Source organism: Chelonoidis abingdonii, chromosome 1 (genome assembly GCF_003597395.2).
Source record: "Chelonoidis abingdonii isolate Lonesome George chromosome 1, CheloAbing_2.0, whole genome shotgun sequence".
Lineage (NCBI taxonomy): Eukaryota > Metazoa > Chordata > Testudines > Testudinidae > Chelonoidis > Chelonoidis abingdonii.
The window spans coordinates 7,598,131-7,619,395 of NC_133769.1; the positions used below are offsets into that span (position 1 = coordinate 7,598,131).

At 44.3% G+C, this 21,265-nt stretch overlaps 1 protein-coding gene across 4 annotated transcripts in view; it reads right to left on the minus strand.

Moving 5' to 3' along the window:
• SFMBT2 (Scm like with four mbt domains 2) overlaps positions 1-21,265 on the minus strand; it is a 214,327-nt gene that overhangs the window by 99,874 nt on the left and 93,188 nt on the right. For 3 of the 4 annotated variants that reach the window (XM_032773318.2, XM_032773316.2, XM_075063851.1), the window contains 3 exons: positions 11,112-11,200; positions 6,706-6,952; positions 452-549 (listed from right to left, as the gene is read on the minus strand). In XM_032773318.2, the coding sequence (XP_032629209.1) occupies positions 452-549; positions 6,706-6,952; positions 11,112-11,200 (434 nt within the window). The remainder of the gene's footprint in view (positions 1-451; positions 550-6,705; positions 6,953-11,111; positions 11,201-21,265) is intronic. The other variant, XM_075063858.1, reaches the window with a different exon arrangement.

Genomic DNA, 21,265 nt, shown 5'->3' on the forward strand with positions numbered 1-21,265 from the left:
ACACATCCGCTTACTGCAGGGTTCTTTCACCTTCCTTTGGTGCTGGAGACAGGATACTGAACTAGATGGACCTTGGGTCTAATCCAGTCTGGCAATTCCTATGTTCCTAAGTCCCACTTAAACCCTACTTTGAAGACATAAGTGGGGTCTTTTGCACAAGCCTTACATAGCAATGTGCTTTAAAACATGAGGTGGGAGAAAACAATGCCAAGCACCCCCTACTCCCATAATAATCTTTGACTCCAAGGAGTCAATTTTCCAAATGGAAAATCTGTAGAACAACAAAACCCTTTTATTTCAACTTACGCAAAAATCTCACGTGTGACTTTTCGCAGCATGACCTACTAGAGCATCACTCTCCTAGTAGAGTTAAACACAAGATGCTATTCACTCCCTGATGTATTTATTCATCAGTGGCTCTCTAATTAAAGAATAAATGGGTCTCTTTTACCTTGAATACTTCCATTGGAAGAGGAAACTTTGCTGCATCATTAAGGGATTTTTCCAGAGCGCATTTCCACTCAGACATATTCTTCAGAGAATAGATTTCTAAAACAACAACAAAAATCACATAATTGTTTCAGAACCAAACACTCCTGTAGCATGTTAATCGCATACACCATGTAATGGTACAAACCCAGTAAAACCGACAAGGCAGTGTATACCCCATATTGTGTAGTTCTGGTAAAAACAACAGAGAAGAATGACTCCACTCAAACAGAGCCAGGGAGCAATGCACTTTATTTCCTGCAGGAAAACACACCAAAACAAGACAACACTTCTCAGGTTTTTTGTTAAAAAGCCAAAACTTTAATTTTGTTTTTGAAAACCAAAACCTGAACTTGTTTTATGTTTGGCTGCCAAAAACTGATATTTTTGCTCTTTGGGGTTTTACAACTAAAAGCTGAAACACTTTGACAAAAAAAGGGGAATGTTCTCATAAACACTGTTCTCAGTGGTAGTAGAAAAGGCACTTTTTGTTATTAAAAAAAACAATAAAAATTTGCAACCAGCGCTATACACAGACATACTTGGCAATATAACAATCAGAGTACATCAACCCAACAAATAGTATTTGCAACTGAAATACAGTTATACTACAGCAGCTTCTTTAAATAGATGTAATATCGTTAGTTATATTACCAAATCCTTTAGTGATTCATTCCAGTAAAATGCCTATGAATCATCTACTGTAGGGACAATACAGTGATGGAGAATTTTATATTGGTTGTACTTCTGTTCTAGGAAACATATTGTTACCCAGAACACAACAAGTTATTGCGGAACATTCATCTCAAGCTCTTGAAGTTACGAGATAGACAGACAGAGCGCAACAATTATTAAAATGGAAATGAACAGAATAGGCTTGAATCCAGATAGGGAATAAACAGAGTGCAACTCCAGCGGTGTCAGTGTAGATATGTTCACCAGTGCTGCGTTTGGCTCAAATTTTCATTTGAAATTCTATGCTTATAACAGCTGCAAAGATTTACAGCTGCATCTTACAATTCTGAAGAGGGGTCGGAGAGAAGGAATTGGCAAGCACAGTTTTCACCTAGCATTGAAGCTACAAAGGAATGTTATGCTCTGATCTCAGCAGATTTAAGACCTTATCAAAACAGGATTTGCAGACTCACTCACTGGAAGTGGATGCATTTATACATCCACTATATCAAACTATCCAACTTCAGACAGACATCAAGGGCATGCATATGAATTTAAGCGCATTTAGAGGGACATGTTAACCTTTTACGGCTATATTTTTAATTCCTTGCCTGTTTGGATTTCAGTGTGAACACATATTTTGATCCTCTGTTTACAGTACAGGTTGCAGTCGGAGTCCTCTGTACCAAGAGCTCCTTTTAAGTGATTGTTACTCAAGGTGCCTGTTACGGCAGATGTCCCTTTCCTTTTGGAAGCACTGCTCACCCTCGGGTGCATTAATAAAGTGACCCAGTCCTACCACCCTTCCTAGCATGAACAGCCCCGTTGCCAAGGGGAATGCTCACATATGTAAGATGTATTCACACAGGGTTCAGTCAAGCAAGGGGGAAGGTGCTTTTGCACTGCCCCAGAAGCAGACCAGGAAGCAGACACTGTCTTAGACAGTCACAATCTGCCTACAGGTCTCACCCTGAGCCAAGCCTATCCCTAGTCAAGCGTACTTCCCTGGCATAGCTGATGCACTGAGGGGGGTGGAGCCATGGCTCCACCCCACTCCCTGCCCCATCCCACCCACGCGTGAGTAGGTGTGACTGGGGGAATACACAGAAGCCCCACACAGGCTGCTTCCTGGTCTGCTGGTAGGATCCTGCCCGGGCTGTGATTCTGGCCAGTCCCTAGGTATGCTGTGCAAAGAGCAGGGAGTCTCCTTTAGTCTCTCCCCTGCACTCAACTCCCAGCGTGTGAGAGGCAGCTGGCACATTGCAGGGACAGCCCCATGAGGATTCAGGGCTGGATCATGGTCAGCCCCATGCAGATGGGCCATGTACAGGTGAGAGACTTGCCTCTAGTGGTGCAGCATCACTGAACCTTGGGACCTTCAGCCCTTCCCCACCCACCCACTGATGCAGAGCCAGCGGGAATGAATGCTTCTCTGAAATGGACTTGTTCAGAGAGTGCCAGGATGCCAAGGGACCTTAGCTCTGGTCTGGGGTTTGTTGGTAAAAAGGAAGACTCTCTGGGCATCTCTAGGCTTGGTCACTGTCTGGCCATCTCCCTCCATTATTCTTTCCCAGTCATCTGTTTTTATTTTCCATTTGTTAAGCTTCAGGCTAAGATGATTCTCCCTGCCCCTCTTCAGATTGATCTGCAAAAGACAGCTGTCAGCCAGGGAATATAGCTCACTACCCAATTCAGCAGCCTCTGGCCCAGGTGAATGGGAGATTTCTCACTTGGCATAGGGATCAGCCTTCCAAGGCCAGCAGCCACTGAGTGTTGAATTTCTGGATCCCTAAATCAGTGCTCTTCATCTTGCAGGATATATAGTTTGCAATCAGAGACCGGCACACGGTACACAACACTGTTACCATCTCGATTTTATTTTGAATGTTATGATATTTCTTTCCTTACAGACACCCTTCCTGGAGGCATTTGATTACGTGGGAACTTCAGTTTTCATTAAGAAAAGAAAAAGTAATTTCTGGCTCCGATAGCTGCTGGAAAAAAAGCTTGAAAATGGGACTCCTAAAGGTTATGATTTTTTTTTAAATCTCAAGGTCTTTAAGCCAATCTTATGATTCTTGGGAGGCAGACTGATTTTTAAACACTTGGGGTTGGCAACACTGCAGATGCAGAACCTCAGTGGTATAGAAGCAGCTGGTGTAGGAGCTATGCCATTAAACAAGCTGAGGATCTGACCCCTGGTGTTTCCTTAGCTTCTTATTGTGTTTTATATTTACTAATGGCCTGCAATGTTTTATGTTTCCTACAGTGGCTGCAATGGGTGAGAGTAGTTGAGTGGTATTTATTATTCTTCCATTTGAGTAGGTGAAAATCAGTTGCAAGTTTTGGTGCATATTCAATGAGTCTCAAAAGATAAAGGCACATCTACCACTTGCAATTATCAGCGAGTGATATTATGAACGCATTTCATTAGATAGAGGCAGTTACGTTATGTTGGCAAGTTTATGGACACTAAATCGCAGAGTTAAAAAAGCACAAAGCATTCTCTTTAAATGATAGTGTTGCAGACAATTGAACAAAGTGTGCCGTGTCAAGTTGTATTGAGGGCAACAAGAAATAAGCAATTAAAATGTCTGCTGATTCATCTTTAACTAGAAGTTCACATGAAATGAGGCACTCTCTCTTTGTATCAAAATTTGGTGCCAGATTTCGAGCTGGTGTCATTTCAATAGTGCTGCGCCAATTTACATCAGATGAGCATCTGATCCCAGGAATCCAAACTCATCTGGGGTCAGAGCCTCGCCCCATTCCAGCTTCTTTGTTCCAGATAAATGGACTTAAGGGGACCCTCAAACTCAGGGGTTCTCAAACTGGGGGTCGGGACCCCTCACCGGCTCGTGAGATTATTACATGGGGAGGTCGTGAGCTGTCAAGCTCCACGCCAAGCCCCCACTTTGCCTCCAGCATTTATAATGGTGCTAAATATATAAAAACATGTTTTTAATTTATAAGGGGGGAGGTCGCACTCAGAGGCTTGCTATGTGAAAGCGGTCATCAATGCAAAAGCTTGAGAACCACTGCTCAAACTCCTGATTTCAGCTGGGGGAGGATACCACCCTAGTGCAGGCACTGTGGCAGACAGCCAAAAGGGCTGCCTTCTGAGGACACCCTCGCAAGCCTTGGCACAGGGGACATGCCAGGGATGGGGGGAGGAGGTATGTTTTGGGGGTAGGCCTGTCTCAATTCTGAGCAACGCTGTGCTCCACAGGGCAGCCGTCACTTAAATAGGGCCCCAGGGCTATCCAAAGTTATGCTGGGGCCTTCTCCAGACCCAGGGCAGCCCAGGCTTGGGAGGGCAGAAAGGTGGCGTAAAGTCGCCTTTTCCCACGTCCCCCTGGGATGCAAGTTGTGCATTGCATTGCACAGAACAGACTCTCACTCCTGAAACGCAATGTAATAAACAGCCTGCCTGCCTCTGAAATAGCCACCCGAGCCGAAACCCAAACTTGCAGTCTTCAGATTGATATTCAACTTAGAAAAAACATGGCATATTCACTCAAGAAAATGAAGTTCATAGCCTGGAGGGACTGACTGCAATGGTGCGACGTTGATTTACACTAGCTGAAGACCAAGCCCTGAGGACTTGATCCTGTGAGGTGACAGGTACCCTCACTCCTCACTGTGAGATAAGGGTGGCTGGCACGTCACAGGATCGGGCCCAGAAAGGATACGCGTAGGTTGGGTAAGATAGTTGAGGGTGCGTACGTCCAACACACCCAGAGGATGTAAAGAGCAAGGACAGATGGAATCCCTTGGGAAGGAGCCAGGGAATATAACTCAGTCACGTAACAGAATGACAGTAAAGGGTCTGTTGGGATGAACACGAGGGAAAATGCCCTGGCAGTGATTTGGCTGTGGCACAGTCTCCCAAGAAGATCCTTGCTTCAGCCCATCTGCACCTTCACTACATTCTTCACATTAGTTAACTGCCTTTCTGGCTTGCCATGGGCTTTGCTGAACTGCCCAAGGGGCGCTGTAGAGGAGATGGCCTCTAGAGGACCATGGGCCGATGAGGAGAGGAATCCCTTAGAAGATCCTGAGGAAAGACGCTCTGATACCGTACGCCGTAGGAAGCATGCAAGAGGAAACAATGCTATGCTAACTCCTAGGAACCTGGCACCTTGGAGAAATTCACATGCCCTGCACGCAGCGGGTGACATTCATCACAGCATAGAGAGCTCTCACTGAAGTTGTGACCTGCCCCCAGGGACACAAGAAGAGTTAGGGACAGAAGCCAGGTCTCCTGTGCCTTCATTAAGAAATCATCCTTACTCCTCAAGGGGAATTTTCACTGCAAGCCATAACTTGAGTTGAGGTAAACGTTTTGATGACGCTGAGTCAAGTTGCTTTGGGACTTGGGGTGGAAACTATAACGCTGAAAAATGTGCTGACTTTGTAATGCCAGGCAAAACGTGCCATTGGCTGAGTTTCGTTTTGAGTTGTTGTCTTCGACTGAATCCATAACTCGGGGCAACTCTCAGGGGTGCAAATGAAAGCAACTCTAACTCAAGAGGAAAAGTATCCAAAAAAAAAAGTCCTTCAAAATGAAACTGACAAGATTTGCCCAGTCCAGCCCAACTTTATGGGGAAAATTCACCCCACAGGCATGTCCCCTTAAGTCAAATTTGGTCCTACTCTAACATAGCAACAACAGTCACAATTGGTATAAAAAAATCGCACATGCTTTAGGGGAACTGGGGAGTATAATCATGGATTTTCAACTCTAAAAAGTCAGGCTTCTACCATTTGCACTAAAGGAGAGCTCCCTTAGCTAGCAGCAGTAGTAGGTCCTCTAGCCTCTCTGAGTCCAGCCATTAGAGGGCAGCATTCTGTTACTTACCTATACAAAGAAACTATACTGTGGGTCTGGTTTTCCACCTTTTAACTCCAGTTTTACATTGCAGTAGTGCCATTAACTTCACTGGAATTATTTCTGGTTTATACCAGAATGAGACATTATGCTCCAAATCACATTTCTCAGGAGACTTCCATTATATTGTTATTATTACAATACCACCTAAACGTTCCAGTCAGCAATCAGGACCCTGCTGTAGCAGGGACCGTACAAACGTAGTAACAGAGAGTCACAGCCCTGAAGAACTTCCAACCCATCATACCCAACTTAGACGAAGGGCTGGTCTACACGAGAAGTTACTACACTGCAAACAAGAACTGAATCTACAGTGCCTCGGCTTGGCATAAAGCTTGCAGGAAGCCACTTTATCCCCATTTCATAGATGAGGGGCAGAGCACTTAGGGGTTTTGCCCTTAAATTATACAGAAAATCTACGGTAGACTGGGAACTGAACCAAGGTCACCTAGGTCAGAATCTGAGCCACAACACCATCCTCATGCCCTCAACCAAATCCGCCAGCCTAATGGGTTTAAACTGAGTAACTAGTGGTCAAAAAACATGACTGATAAACTAGAAGAAATGAACAGTAGATCCAAAGAATTCTCAGTAAATAAACAGGTTTCAGATGCAAATGATGAGAGCATATTTTTAATGAGCCATTTTACCTGCAGGTGGGTCCATTCTGTATTTATTCTCTTGACACCAACCGACTGGTCGAAGTCTGCAATCCAAGTAAAACAACCACTGGTCATAGGATTCAGTCTCCTCCAATCCCACATAGCGAAGGCGTAATCTTCCTCCAACATTTTCAACCACACTAACTATCCAGTACTGAAAAGGGTTCTGGGAATCCTGCAGCTCTATTAAGGAATCAACTGTAATGAGGTCTACAGGGTTTTTTCCTCGCAGAGGCTGTTTGAATAGAAGCAAAACTGCTTATTTTAAATTTTGTTTGAAGACGTCTCAAGGAAACAGATGACAGCAGAAGATTATTTTTGTTTTTCACACCATCATCCAAGCTATCAGCAAACAGTCTGTTCTCCTCTTTTACCCAACGGCTTCCAAGTGCAAATTCAGAAGAAAACAGAAAACAACAGTTGTGCTAAATTCTCAACCAACAAAAAAAATAAAATTGCTATTGGACCCTTTAGGATTCTTAAGAATCCATCTAGTAGGATTCTTCCTAAGGACTCAGGGCCCAGTCCTGCTAGGGGATTTCACCCCCACCGACTAACTGGAGTTTGAGGTGTATATCCCATCACAGGAGTGGGCCTTGAAATCAACCTAGAAGGCATCAGAGCATGATCCTGAAAGCCCCCTGTGCACAGATCTCTCATTCACCATGGACTTCGTCCTGCTCCCACTGCCATCAGTGGCAAACCTCCCACTGATCTCAATGAGGGCAAGATTGGGCCATCCAGTGGGAATCTGAAGGCACTAGGTCCATGGAAGACTCCCATTGACATCAAAGTGCATGAGATCACGTGCTAAAAGAGAGCGGTTTTCTGGATCAGGCCCTCATAGCTGATTTAAAGTGAAACAAGAAGTTCCAGTGAAAATGTGTATTTTCTTACACACAGAGCACGTTCTAAGCCCCCGATCCTGCAAACACTGAAGCACAGACTCAGCTTTACCACTGCAGTACCGCCAACCTCAAGCACTCAAAACCATTAGTCAGGCTCTAAAAAAATCATGTGATTGGGATAAAAAAAATCATGAATGGGGTTTTTCCATAAAATAATATATTTTGGATTCTTTTTATTTCCCTTCGGGTTTCTGAGCCTTTAGAGTACACTTGCCTCACATTTTCAAGCTTTTCTCTGAAATTCATTAGGTCTAGAAACATACATTTTTAAAAATATAAATGAAAGCTAAGATTCTCATGCACAAATCTCTTGATTCCAGAAGTTGAGGCTTTAAGAAACACACTAAAAAAATCATTTGATTCATGATAAAATTCCGAGAGTTGGCAACCTTGTTTTTTCAAGCAGTCCCAATTGCTCACAGCAATAAAATTAAGAACGTGCATAAGTGTTTGAAGGATCATGGCCTAAAATGTTGGCTGTTTGTGTACCAAGCCTGTTGAAAGAAAAAGACAGTAAAAACCAATAGCCTTTATAGGGATTTCTAAAAAATGTTGCAACTCAGAGAGAGTTTGAAAATGGTTCATATTAGGGCTGGTTGGGAAAAAAAGGGAAGCGGATATTTCAAAAAAAAAAAAAATTGTCCCTTTTTTTCCTCATTCAAAAAATTTGCAAAAAATTGAAATTCAAACTTCAGCCAGCATTAGAGTTGATCAACAAAATGGAGGGGTGGGTTGGAATCACAATATTTCTTTTGTAAATTTGTTCCCTTTTAAATTTGAAATTGCGTAACATGAAAATTTTCAACCAGCTCTGTGAATAGTTGATACATCTCAGTGCAATAGATTTGCTTACAGTATTAGCAACTTTCTTGTTGTATTTATTAAATGCATCCATATAATCTCTTAAAGGATCATGTCATGGCAAAATGCCTTTTCTAAATACTGTATAACAAAATCATAGAACTCTGATTTAACATCATTTTTCTTCCATGCAATTGCTTCAGTGCAATAAAACATTCCTTAACATCAAAGGATATAGTAACACTGTGAAGACAATTTATTATAATAGATGCCTGGCCATTATAAAGCTAATAATATTGCTTCTCTGATCTACATGCTAGAAGCTAAGCCAAACAATCAGTTGTCACTTATCCATGAGAGCAGAATGCTGACATTAATATTTGGATTGTATTGAACATTCATTTTGAAAGTAGAGCAAGAACCCTTTTATGAACAGCTCCAGTACAGAAAATTACCTTGTTAAATCAATATGCAATGATAACAATGATCTGCAGTGCTGATTAACAGTAATTCTATTTACCAGTGGGTTACAAACACAGCATGACGTACTGTATTACTCACATACCTCACACGTAACAGAGCATAACACCATTAAACACAAGATTGCAAACGGTTTCTATCCAAGCTGCTGTTTCCTCCCTCCACACTTCTGCCCTTGTTGCCTGCCTGTTTCTTCTACTAACTTCAGAGGAGGTAAGGTAGAGTCTACAAGCGACATGGGGGCTTATTCTGATCCCATTCACATGGTTTGGAATTGCACCAGTGTGAGATAGGAGTCAAGCCCTTAGGCTCTTGGCATATTCTAGCTGGAAGCATGAAAGTGACTGTGGATCCATCTGCCTTGATCATCTAAGGCTATGTCTATACTACACCCCATGTCGGCATAAGTTAGGTCATGTAGGGGTGTGAATAAATCATCTGGAGTGGCATAAGTTACACCAACATAAGCACCAGTGTGGACAGCACTGAGCTTCTGCCGCCCGCAGGGGCTGCAGGAAGAAAGCCACCAGGAGAGCTCTCTCCAGCTTAGAGCAGCTACATTAGAGAGCTTACAGCTGCACCCACTGTAAATCTGCTAGTGTAGCCATGCCCAGTTTCTTTGAATGTTTAGGATTTTTGGCCTTGTGGACTGAAAAACCCTGGGTGATATTCTACTAAGTCTACCCTGTAGCTAACTAGTGAAGTACCCGCCCTCGTTAAAAATGAGTGCATGTGTCTGTGACTTGCACGAGCGGGCAGAAACAAAGCGATCAAAGTGAGGACTATCTTGAAATGCATCTGCATTCTTAAGGTAAACAAGCGTTTACACAGATGTAAACCACATGTTTACTTTAACTCTGGATCCATCCAAGGCAGGGCAGAAGACCAATCTTCTCCAGGGTTTATCCCAGCACTGCAGATCCTGCAAACCTGTTCTCTGCATGCCTGACCTCTACACAGCAATACAGCACGTATTGCAAGCATCTCTAGCCCACCCCAATTGCTACTGTTAGTGATTGCTCCTGCAGGAAAAAGCGTTCTCCAAAACCCCAAGGCAGCATTCAGTTGAGAGCACATAGTTCCAGCAGGGAAGCTGCCAATTTCACACGGTTTCAGGATGAAACCGTAAATGGGCCCAAGATTTACTTGAAGGGGACTGTGCGCCTCAGCGCATCTTCCCACAAACCTGGTCTGGCATTGACGCTTTTAAATGAGCCCAGCACCGGATGAGTTTGGCATGGATGTCGTTCACCCTGCAAATATGGTCGGTGCCTAGAGCTTCAACCATCTGGCTGTGTTTTTACATGTCCCCATTGTCTCACCTGAGCAGAATAGAGAGACTCCCTATTGCCAACAGCGCTTTCGTGCACTAATCGCCAAATCCTGTCCCCAGTGAGTAACTGGACTTTGCACTGGGGAGATCCATGTGGTCAGAGGGAAAATGAATTCTCCCTGCATGGGCAGAGCCACCCCACAGCTTTATCTAGTATTGCTCTATGGACTGACCAGTGGGTCCAGCGAATCCCCACCCCCACTTGTCTGCTGGCCTAACACCCAGCTGGCTGGAGAGACCTGTAGCGCTGTGCTCCAGGGTGCAGACTCCCTCAGGCCCCTCCCTCAAACTCCACAATGAAGAGACGTAGATTCTTCTGCCTTTGGGGCTTCCTGTGTCTCGTACTTGGGCCTACAGGTGATATGAACTCCATCCTATAGGATTCCAATAGGAAGACTCCGTTGACCTCAAGGGGCACTGGATCAGCCCCATAAGGTTATGTCTACACTGTAGCTGGGAGGTGTGATCCTAGCACAGGTAGACAGATTCATGCTAGCTCTCCTTAAGTTAGTGCGCTAAAAATAGCAGTGTAGATGTTGGGGGTGGCATGTAGGGGTGTGGCAGGGGTGGCAGCTCAAGCTAGCAGCCCAAGGCCATGCCCTGGGCCCCCAGGGTCCAAGCTGAGGTGGTTACCCCAAGCCGCTGCCCCTCTGCGATATCCACACCTCTATTTTTAGCATGCTAACTTAAGTGGAGCTAGTGCGAGTCTATCTACTTATGCCAGGATCACACCTCCCAAGCGCAGTGTAGACACACCCTAAGGGGATACACAGACGTTGCAAGCACAGAGCCCTACATTTTAATGGTTAAACATCACTATAATATAAATACAGTGCCACGATATTAAATATAAACTGCAATCTAATACATACTCCTTCCAGTAAATTTGCAGGTGCCGTTCGGGAACCTGTCAGATCGTGTATAAGAAACGCCGTCCAGTCAGTGTACTTCTCTTTGATTGCTATGGGAGGGAATAAAAGAAACATTTAGCACTGCAGATGATGCCATGTACATTATAGAGCTAATTTCCATGTTCAGGACCAGTATGGCCATTATCGGCTCTGCGCTGTTGCTGTATCCAACAGAAAACAGTGCTAAGAGTTTAAAGTTTTAGATGCAAATACAGTTTGCACTATGAAAGAACAGGCCCCAGAGAGGCTACATGCACACAATCAGAGTCAGATCCTCAGCTGGTGGAAGTAGGCGTCGCTCCACTGAAGTCAAGGACACTGATTTACGCCTGATGAGGAGGCGGATGACCAGCACCACCAGCATCTTCCCAATTACATGCTTCATGTTCACCACTTAGGCTCACACTTGTCATAAAAGGTATCTTTGAATGTTTTATAAATCACCTCAGAGGACAAAAGCCATGATCACATCCAACTCATTGACAAGGCATTAATATGCAAACTCCACACAGCATTCTTCCCACGTAACAGACAAAGGAGCCCTTAGGACATCACTAACTAGCTAGTGAATAAATATGTTTGTGAAAAACTAAGGAAGGATTGAACCAAATTCCTAGGTACTTCTATTCTGCTTTACAGTATCTGATCCACTATCTTCTAGCCAAACAACACAAACCTGTATCTTCTTAGGATTCAGCATTAACTAATTTTTGTTACATTTAGGCTGGATATTACAAGTCATCTGTGGGATTTAGATACCCAATTCCTTTTAAAAGGAGTAGAAACTGGGCACTCAAGCCCCTTTGGCAACTCAGAAAACCTCAGCCTTAGTATAAAAAACCTCCTGTAATTAATCTTGTGTGTTTGCAGCTGAGGAGCTCTGAGGATACATTCCAATTTCACCTGCCTATAATTGGGAGTTAGAGATCAGTTTTTTTCTCAGACCTAACTTACACAAGGGTTAGATAATACACTGATAAAACAGAAATACTGTTATATTCTAAATGCAGCAATGTTAGCTGCAAAAGAAAAAAAATATTATCAATGGAAAACTGGAAACAACTGGATAGAGGATTTAGAGACCACCATCCCCTAGCAGCATGCAGCAACTACAGTGCTAAAAATACAGGGTCAGATCCTCAGCGACTGTTGGTTGGCATGGCTCCACTGACATCAATGAAGCTATGCCAGCTTACACCAGTGGAAAATCTGGCCCAACTGATGTGGAATCCTTTTGTTTGTGGTCTGAGAAACTTTCAGATTAGCCAAGAAAGAACTTAAAATCCTGCTTGTAAGTCTTGGAAATCATATATTCCTTTACATTTTTGTACAGCACCTTCCACACTGGATTTTCTAAGTGCTTTGTAAATATTAATTAGAGAGGTAGGTATAATCCTATAGAAACTGAGGCAGATAGTGGTTGCATGCCAAGTTTCCTGACAAAGTGCCTGCCCTTTTGCAGGTGCAATATATACCTTCAAAACTTCTACTGGCTTTTTTTTCACCTGCAAAACATGTTGCTGCAAATCTGAATGCTTGCACTTCTAACAAGCCCATCTGCACTTGTGGTTGGCTAGCTAGAGTGGCAAATATTCAGATTTGTACAGCAAGTCAAGTGCAAATGTTGCAGGTTCAATTTTCATAGAAGATTAGAATTGGAAGAGACCTCAGAAGGTCATCTAGTCCAACCCCCTGCTCAAAGCAGGGCCAATCCCCAGACAGATTTTTACCCCAGTTCTCTAAATGGCCCCCTCAAGGATTGAACTCATAGCCCTGGGTTTAGCAGGCCAAAGCTCAAACCACTGAGCTATCCCTCCCCCCTTCAAAGGGAGGAGTGCAGGCCTCAGAACTTTTAAACAAGTACCTGTCATAAACAGATAGCTAAGGGTTAATGTTTCTTTCACCTGTAAAGGGTTAACAAAGGGAACCAAACACCTGACCAGAGGACCAATCAGGAAACTGGATTTTTTCAAAACTCAGGGAGGGAATGTTGGGTCTGATCAATGAAGCTATGAGCTTACACCCAGTGGAATCTGGCCACACGATGATGGAATCCTTTTGTTGTTGTGTCTGAGAACTTCGATTGCCAAGAAAGCTAAAATGCCTGCTTGAAGTCTGGGATCTAATATTCTTACATTTTTGTACGCTATCCACATTGAGATTTCTAGTGCTTGTAAATATCTAAGTTAGAGTAGGTAGAACCCTATAGAAACTTGAGGCAGTTATTGGTTGCTGTCAAGTTTCCTGCAAAAACGTCACTCCCTTTTGCAGGTGGCATATATACTTTCAAAACTTCTACTGGCTTTTTTTTCACGCTGCAAAACAGTTCTAATCGTTGCTGCAAATCTGAATGCTTGCAACTTCTAAAGGCCCAATCTGCATTTGGCTTGGTAGCTAGTATGTGGCAATATTCAGATTTGTAATCAGCAAGTCAAGTGCAATGTTGCAGGTTCAATTTCATTAGAAGATAGAATTGGAGAGACCTCAGAAGAGTCATTAGTCAACTCCTGCTGCAAGGCAGGGCCAATCCCCAGAGAACAGATTTTAAAACCCATTCTCTAAAAATGGCCCCCAAGGTTGAACCATAGCCTGGCGTTTGCAGGCGCAAAGCTCCAAACCACTGAACGCTATCCCTCCCCCGTCAAGGGAGTGAGTGCAGGCCTCAGAACTTTTAAACAAGTACCTGTCATAAACAATAGCTAAGGGTTTATTGTTCTTTTTTTTCCACCTTTTTGTAAAAGGGTTAACAAAGGTGACCAAAACACTGCCCAGAGTGACATCAGGAAACGGTTATTTTCAAACTCAGGGAGGGAATGTTGTGTCTGTGTCTTTGTCTGCTCCAGCTATGAGAGGTTTTTTTTCTGACGTCTGTAAGCGTCTAAATCTTCAGTTTTCAAAAGTTTGGTAAGTACAAAGGTAAGAAAACAATAAGGTCGTTATTTTTTTCGTTATTACTGATCTTCAGTTGCTGACGGAATGTGTTAAATTTGTACTCTTTTAATGAATAAGCTGTTATTCATATGTTTTCTTTTAAGCAATAGCCTGTGTATTTCAGTCACTTGAATGCAGAGAGCATGTTCATTGTGTGTTTTTCTTCTTTTTTTTATAAGCTCTTGGCTTTTTTAAACTTTGGACTTTCCTTTTTCTAGTTATGCGCAAGAGGGAAGGCAATCTCTGTGCCAGGAATTTACTGTTTACTCTCAGGACAAGACTTGAGGAGGGGGAAAAAGCGAAGGAGGGAAGGTAAATGTCTTCTCGGTTTGTGTTTTCAAGGGGATGGAAGCAGTGGGAAATCCCTAGTTAGCCAGCGTGGGAACATCTGCGGAGGAAGTAAAGAGCAGGAAGGGGAATTTGTTATTTCCCCTTGTTAGGAGGACATCAGGGCATCTGAGTTCTTGGGGTCCCACAGGGAAGTTTGGGAGTGTACCAGGCACTGCGAAATTCCTGTTGGGCAGGCTTCGTCTAAGCAGTGGGGGTGGGGGTATGAAGCTTAGAGGATTTAGTGCAGTTCCAGTTATTGACGCTAAGGTTCAAATCTGAGTAGGGAAGCTACGACAGTACCTTTGTGACTCTTGTTCCAGTGTGGCCTAAGCAACTCAGCTACTGCTACAGCTGTATGAGAATAACTCAGAACTTAAAGCAATCTATCTTGGAAACGATGTTCTTCTTACACTCCAGAACCACTCGCTTTGCTCCTGGTGCCAGAGGAAGGGTCTTAAAGGCTATGTTTAGCAGCAATCACAGGGTAGCAACTGGCACCTCGCGGAGCATTATCCACACTAGCTTGAATATAGCTATGCTCAGGTACCAGACAGCAAAAAAGCTGCAGAGCAAACCTGGCCTTCAAGGGGCAGCTCTAACAAGCCCCCTGGCGATTAATTTCACTTGTGGGGCTAGTGCGTCATAAGTACATAGGTAGGTAAGGGTTAGAATTTTCTTGTTGAACCTGTAAGGACTCGATGACAAAGGGAACAAACATGCTGACGCGAGGACCAATCAGCGAATGGATTGTTAAAAGTCTGGGGCGAATTTGTATTACTCAGTCTTGTTGTTCCTCGTCTATGGTACGACAGCTTGTTCTTCTACTCCATCTATATCCATAAATATTCTACTAAAGTCTGTATGAGTACAAAAGGAAACAAAGTAAGTAGCTGTTATATGCTTGTGTTTGTATTTACAGTAGTTGATTTGCTTGGACTGGTTTATCGGGCTATCTTTTAATCAGACTTGTTTATTCATATTTTCTTTATACGGATAGAGGGATGGTATTGAGTTTCTTATGCAAATTATTGTTTTGTTTATTTTCTTTCTTTATTATATAAAGTTTCTTTGAAGAACTGGTGGGTCTTTTCCTAGTGAGGCAGGAGATAGAACTTTGTACCAGGTAGCTGGTCTCCCTAGGGAGGACAGAGAAGGGAAGGAAAAGCCAGGCTTGTAGGTTTTTTCCTATCGTACCCAGGGCGGGAACGGATGGGGAAGAGAGAACGAATATCTTGTCTCTTGTGGGTTGGAGGTTTTTCTCTAGTTCTGCTAACGAAGCCAGGGAGGGGAATCTCCTTGTGTGCTAGTTGCTGATTAGGCTGTGAATGCTAGCCTCGGGAGTGAATAGCATCTCTTGGTTGCATTCAAGGAGTGAAGTCTCGTTCTCGCACCAGCTAACCCAGGGAAGGGGGGGAAGCTGGGAGAGGAGAGAGGGAGACCCAGGGTTCTGGGTCTTGGGGGTCCCCCAGGGAAAGGTTGGGGTGACTCGGGGGTAACTAGGAACCCCAATAGTCCTAGTTGGTGGCAGCGAGAAAGATCCAAGCTGGTAGTGAGCTTGGGGGAGCTTCAGATAAACACCCAGATGTTGAACTCTAAGTCCAGATCTGGGACAGACGTTTACCACAGCTAGTCTGTGCTGAAGCCCATGGTGCCACAGTCTCACCTAGGGTGACCAGATGTCCTGATTTTATAGGGATGGTCCCAATTTTGGGGTCTTTTTCTTATATAGCCTCCTATTACCCCCCACCCCCATCCCGATTTTTCACACTTGCTATCTGGTTACCCTAGGCCCTTACCCCTTTAGTACCTGAGCTAGCTAGATTAAAGCTAGCTTGGCTAGATCTCTGCAAGCTGCAATCATATCCTGTGACTGCAGTGCGGACATAGCTTAAGAGGACAGAAGTGCCCTCAGGGAAATGCCCTCAGTATACGAAGGTTCCAATGCCCCACACCAGGTCCAACACAATGAGCATGTCAGGAGCAGGAAAAGGGTGTGGCTCTTTGCAATGCTGCTCTTTTCTTCCTTCTCATGGCCCACAAAGCAGCATGAGAGTCAGAGGAGCTCAGAATCCTCTCACTGAGAAGGCCCATAGGCTTTTCTACACAGAGCTATTCCGGACTCGATGCATGGGTGGACCCACTTATTCTAGACTAGGAATGTCCATACATGAAGTTGCTTAGGGATAGTTACTGTGCTTTAAATTCTCACCCTACATTAATTCAAATTAGCTTTCAAGTGTAGACAAGCCCCCCAAAGTCACCTGAAAGCAATTCTGGCTGTTGGTGCCAGGTTCCACAGGAGAGGTACTGAAGGTGCTGATAGATTTAATTTTATTTGCATGGATGTACAACTTCTTTCCACTACCCGAAGGCAATTACAACAATCAAGGCACTTTCCATATCATATCCAGCTGGGAAGCCCGACTAAGCTCCAAAAAAATGGAAGGAGTATAATTGCTGCAGGAGTTGGCCTGGCACTACCTTCTTCCTGACCTTCCCCACAAAGTGAAGGCTGGACCTTGTTCAAGAGAAATGGCATAAATTATCTCACAAGGGCTGGGCCACCCCCTATTTGAAGATTACTGGGCCCAGACTTTGCTCACAGGCTTTCACTAACAAAGGCAGCACAATGCCCAGCGGACACTAAGAAGTAAATTTTTACACAGATTCACCACTTCCTGCTTCCTCCCAGGGGAAACCACATTGGGTCAGCTGCATTCTGGGCCTTCCTCCACTAAAAGGATTTGCTTCTTTCTGATTAGGCTGCAGTGTTCCTGAACCGAAAGCTTCAGGTAATCCCTTAAGATACCAGCCCATCATTTTACCCTGCTCTGTACGCAAGGGAAAGTCACCTGTTAATTCATGGATAGGAGTGATAATGCTGTTAGCTGGCCTACAGCCAGACTGATGGGAATCCAAAACCTTCTGAGCACTTGCAAATCAGAGCCATTAATTTGCCGTCAGGCTCATTTCTCTAGAAGTTATTGGGCTTGAGAAAGCAGCGAAATAGCTCCATAATCTGAAATTTTATGGCTATTGCTGGACTTAAATGTAGGAATAAATCCTGATATTTGGTGGGAACTGAAACTGTCTAATCTGTTTATCTTGAGTATTTCTGAGACACCTAATGATGCTGCTGTGCTAGGTAAGGACCAACTACCAAAGACCTGATCTAGCTCCCACTGAAGTGCGTTGAATGCTGCAGCTGACTTTAGTGGGAACAGGACTGGACCTAAAAGGTGTCAAAAGATGAAATAATTCCACCAAAGATCCAAAAGCCCTGGGCGAAATTGTGCCCTTAGGCACAACTCTGTATAGGCCGCAGCACCCACAGACTAACCTCTTCTTCCTTCTTGCTCTGAAGGGGAGATGATTTACAGCAGCCCTTCAAAAATGCAACTTATTCCCCCTCTTGAGCCACCAGAGCATTGGGGAAGGAGCCCTGGCTTCACCAAATCTCTGTCCCCTTGCTAAAGGGAGCAGGTGGAATTCAGCCGCTGCACTCCACACAGCACATGAGGATCTGGGTAAGTCTAGCATGGTAGGCTAGGAATGGCTACGGCTATTCACAAGCTGGCCCTAGATCAGTACCTGTTTTCAAGGGCATGGGAGTCAGTGATATTTCTACCATTAGCGATACTCCGATCAGTCTTTCTTAGCCGAGAGAATACCCCCAGATTCTGTATTGTTCTAACAATGGACGGCATTCATGGTGTGCAGCATTTCACATGTCCCAGGCACCGGCTGAACATTTACCTAATGTCTCCTCTCCCCGCCCCTATGAGCCAGAAAACATTTATTCTCCCCAAGTGACCCATCTGGAAACTGAGGCACAGTGAGATCAACAGGGCTGGCTTTAGGAAGTGTGGGGCCCAATTCAAATAGTTTCAACAGGGCTCCAACAGGGAAGACAAAAAAAAAAAAATTGTAAAAAAAAACAACACATGGGGCTTGTACTCACCAGGCAGTGCTCTGAGTCTTCGGCGGCACTTCGACGGCGGGTCCTTCACTTGCTCCAGATCTTCGGCAGCACTGAAGGACCTGCCACCAAAGTGCCGCCGAAGACCCAGAACAAGTGAAGGACCCACCACCAAAGTGCTGCCGAAGACCCAGAGCGTCGCCAGGTGAGTAAAAATTAAAAAGGCGCCTCTAGCCAGGGAAGGGATTCTCACTGGGCGCGAGGCCCTCTTAGGCGCGGGGCCCAATTCAGGGGAATTGGTGGAATTGGCCTAAAGCCGGCCCTGGAGATCAAGCCCCAAAGGGCCGAACATGTGCATTCATTTTGAGTGCCCAACCTGAGCCTAATATCCAGAGGCGCTCACCCACAACTCCAAGTGAAGTCAATGAGAGCCGTGGGTGCTCAACGCCTCTGGAAAAAAAATCAAGCCCAGAGGGTCTCAAGGAGGAGAGTCAAAAACAGAGGCTGCTTTTGTCCAAGAGGCCTGATCCCCTTGGGGGTGGGGAGGAATGTTCAGTGGTTTGAGCATTGGCCTGCTAAAACCGGGGTTGTGAGCTCAATCCTTGAGGGGGCCATTTAGAGATCTGGGGCAAAAATCTGTCTGGGGATTGGTCCTGCTTTGAGTAGGGGTTGGACTAAATGATCTTCTGAGATCCCTTCCAACCCTGATATTCTATGATCCAAAACTCTTTGAAGCCAACAGAAGTCTATTAACTGAGGAGTTTGGGGTCAGCTGCACAGAAGTACTGCCAGGGGAACCTGCACTGTTTCAAGGCCTGAGCCCCATTTCTCAAAGCTTTGGGCATCTGTCATGGGGTAGCACTTTGGACCACTGACTCTTAAGCCTCTGGGCACTGATGGGCAGGAAAGCAGGATATGGGGGGTGATGGTAGCTGAGCAGCAGCTTGAAAAATGCCAGTGAAGCCTCCATGGTAGACTTAGGCACCTATCTGCTTCCTTGGACTGCTAAGGACCTTTTGGAATCTGGCCTCAACATGCCAAAGTCAATGACAGAAACAGAATCAGAATTCAGGACTCCCCACACTGGGCTCTTTCCTTTCCTATGCTCCTTTAAAAGCCCATTCTCTACATTTGAACTATGTAGTCAGTTTTACAGAGCCAAATAAGGTGACCAGATATCCCAATTTTGGGGTCTTTTCTTATATAGGCTCTAGGGTGACCAGACAGCAAGTGTGAAAAATCAGGACAGAGGGTGAGGGATAATAGGAGCCTATATAAGAAAAAGACCCAAAAATCAGGACTGTCCCTGTAAAATCAGGACATCTGGTCACCCTAACTCCTATTACCCCCCACCTCCGTCCCGATTTTTCACATTTGCTGTCTGGTCACCCTAGAGCCAAAGATCTTCCAAATGTATTTAAATCAGCAAAATTAAAAGTACTTGTATAAAATAAGGATTAAACTAGTCTCTAACTTCCCCATATCTTATGTAGCACCATTTTTGCATCAATTTATCTGGCAGAACCAGGAGATTTATGGCCTTTAAAATATTTAAAGGACAGCAATAGCCGGAAAAGAAACTATTTATAAAAATGTCTTCTTTTTTCACCATTCCCGATCTCTGTTCTATTCCTGTCTGCTTGCTTTAGTGTCAGAAACTCCGGTCTAATCTGCAACACCAGTGGGAACACAGGAACTCGCATACAGAATCAAATCCGAACAATGGTCCGGGTAGTCTAGTATCCTGGCTCTAATAACGGCAAGTGGCAGATTCATCAAAGAAAGCCAGCCGATCTACGGGACAGCAAGCTGGATTGTATTCTGGCTCACACTTCAATCAAGTTGTCAGCCCAGTTCTGACTGCCGAAGCTTTGTACTTAGTGATGACGTGGAATGCAGAGAGAACCCAGTTTGGAATTTTCAGGGCTGGCAGGCAGAAAAAAACCCACCCAGCATTTTCCAAATCGCCTAGTGATTTTGGATATATCAATTTTCAGGTGGCCAGTTTTCACAAAGTGCTGAACACCTGCTCCCTTGTAAATCAAGCCCCTTTTAAGGTGTCACAAAATCACAACTCACTTTTTAAAATCTTGGCCTTTGTTTTTTTTACACTGATTCCTACCAACCCAACAGTAGTTGCCTATTTCCTCACTCATTTCTTTTGGGCCTTTGTCCTAACTGCTCTAATTTTCTTTTTTCTAAATAGTGATTCAGTGGGGCTAAGGTAACTTTTTGTGTCTCCTCCTTCGACAGGGACATGTTTATTGCCGACTCTTCTTAGGTTCTCCCATACAGGACCTGTCATGCTGAATCTATCTGTAGGATCCAAGCCAACTTCTGCCATTTCACGGAGTCAGATCAAACAAAGAAAGCCAGCTCATCAAATTCTTTCAAACAGCTTTATTTCATCCAGCATGGTAGTTCTCTACTCATAATTCACTACAGAAGCAATGCATTACCAAGTGATCATTGAAATCTTTAGACAGAGTCCCATGGGTTTTTTAGGGGGGAAGAGGAGTGTAGCCAACTGATTCAAAGCCATGCAGACAGCATTGCATGTTCACTTTGGTGGTTTTTTTTTAATTAACTGCCCTAATCCAAATTCTGATCACAATGCATTTATAGTCTCTTCACCTCTTTGAAAGCCATTCAGCATTACTTCTGTCTGGACTATGTGCGACTTAGACAGACAAGGTGGGCAAGGTAATATCATTTATTGGACCAACAACACTGTACGCGACTTACACTGACAGGAAACATCCTTTGCTTTATAAATGCAATAGATTTCCGGTTCAGAGACATTAAGATGGTTTTCTTGGGCTGGAGACTCTGATCCTGTGTTCAGTGTGTGAATTCACTCTGCGTAGGGATTAGTGCCCAAGGTCGTCTGCATCATTTAACTCTCTGCAGAGGAGGTGTGCATGGGATCCCTCCC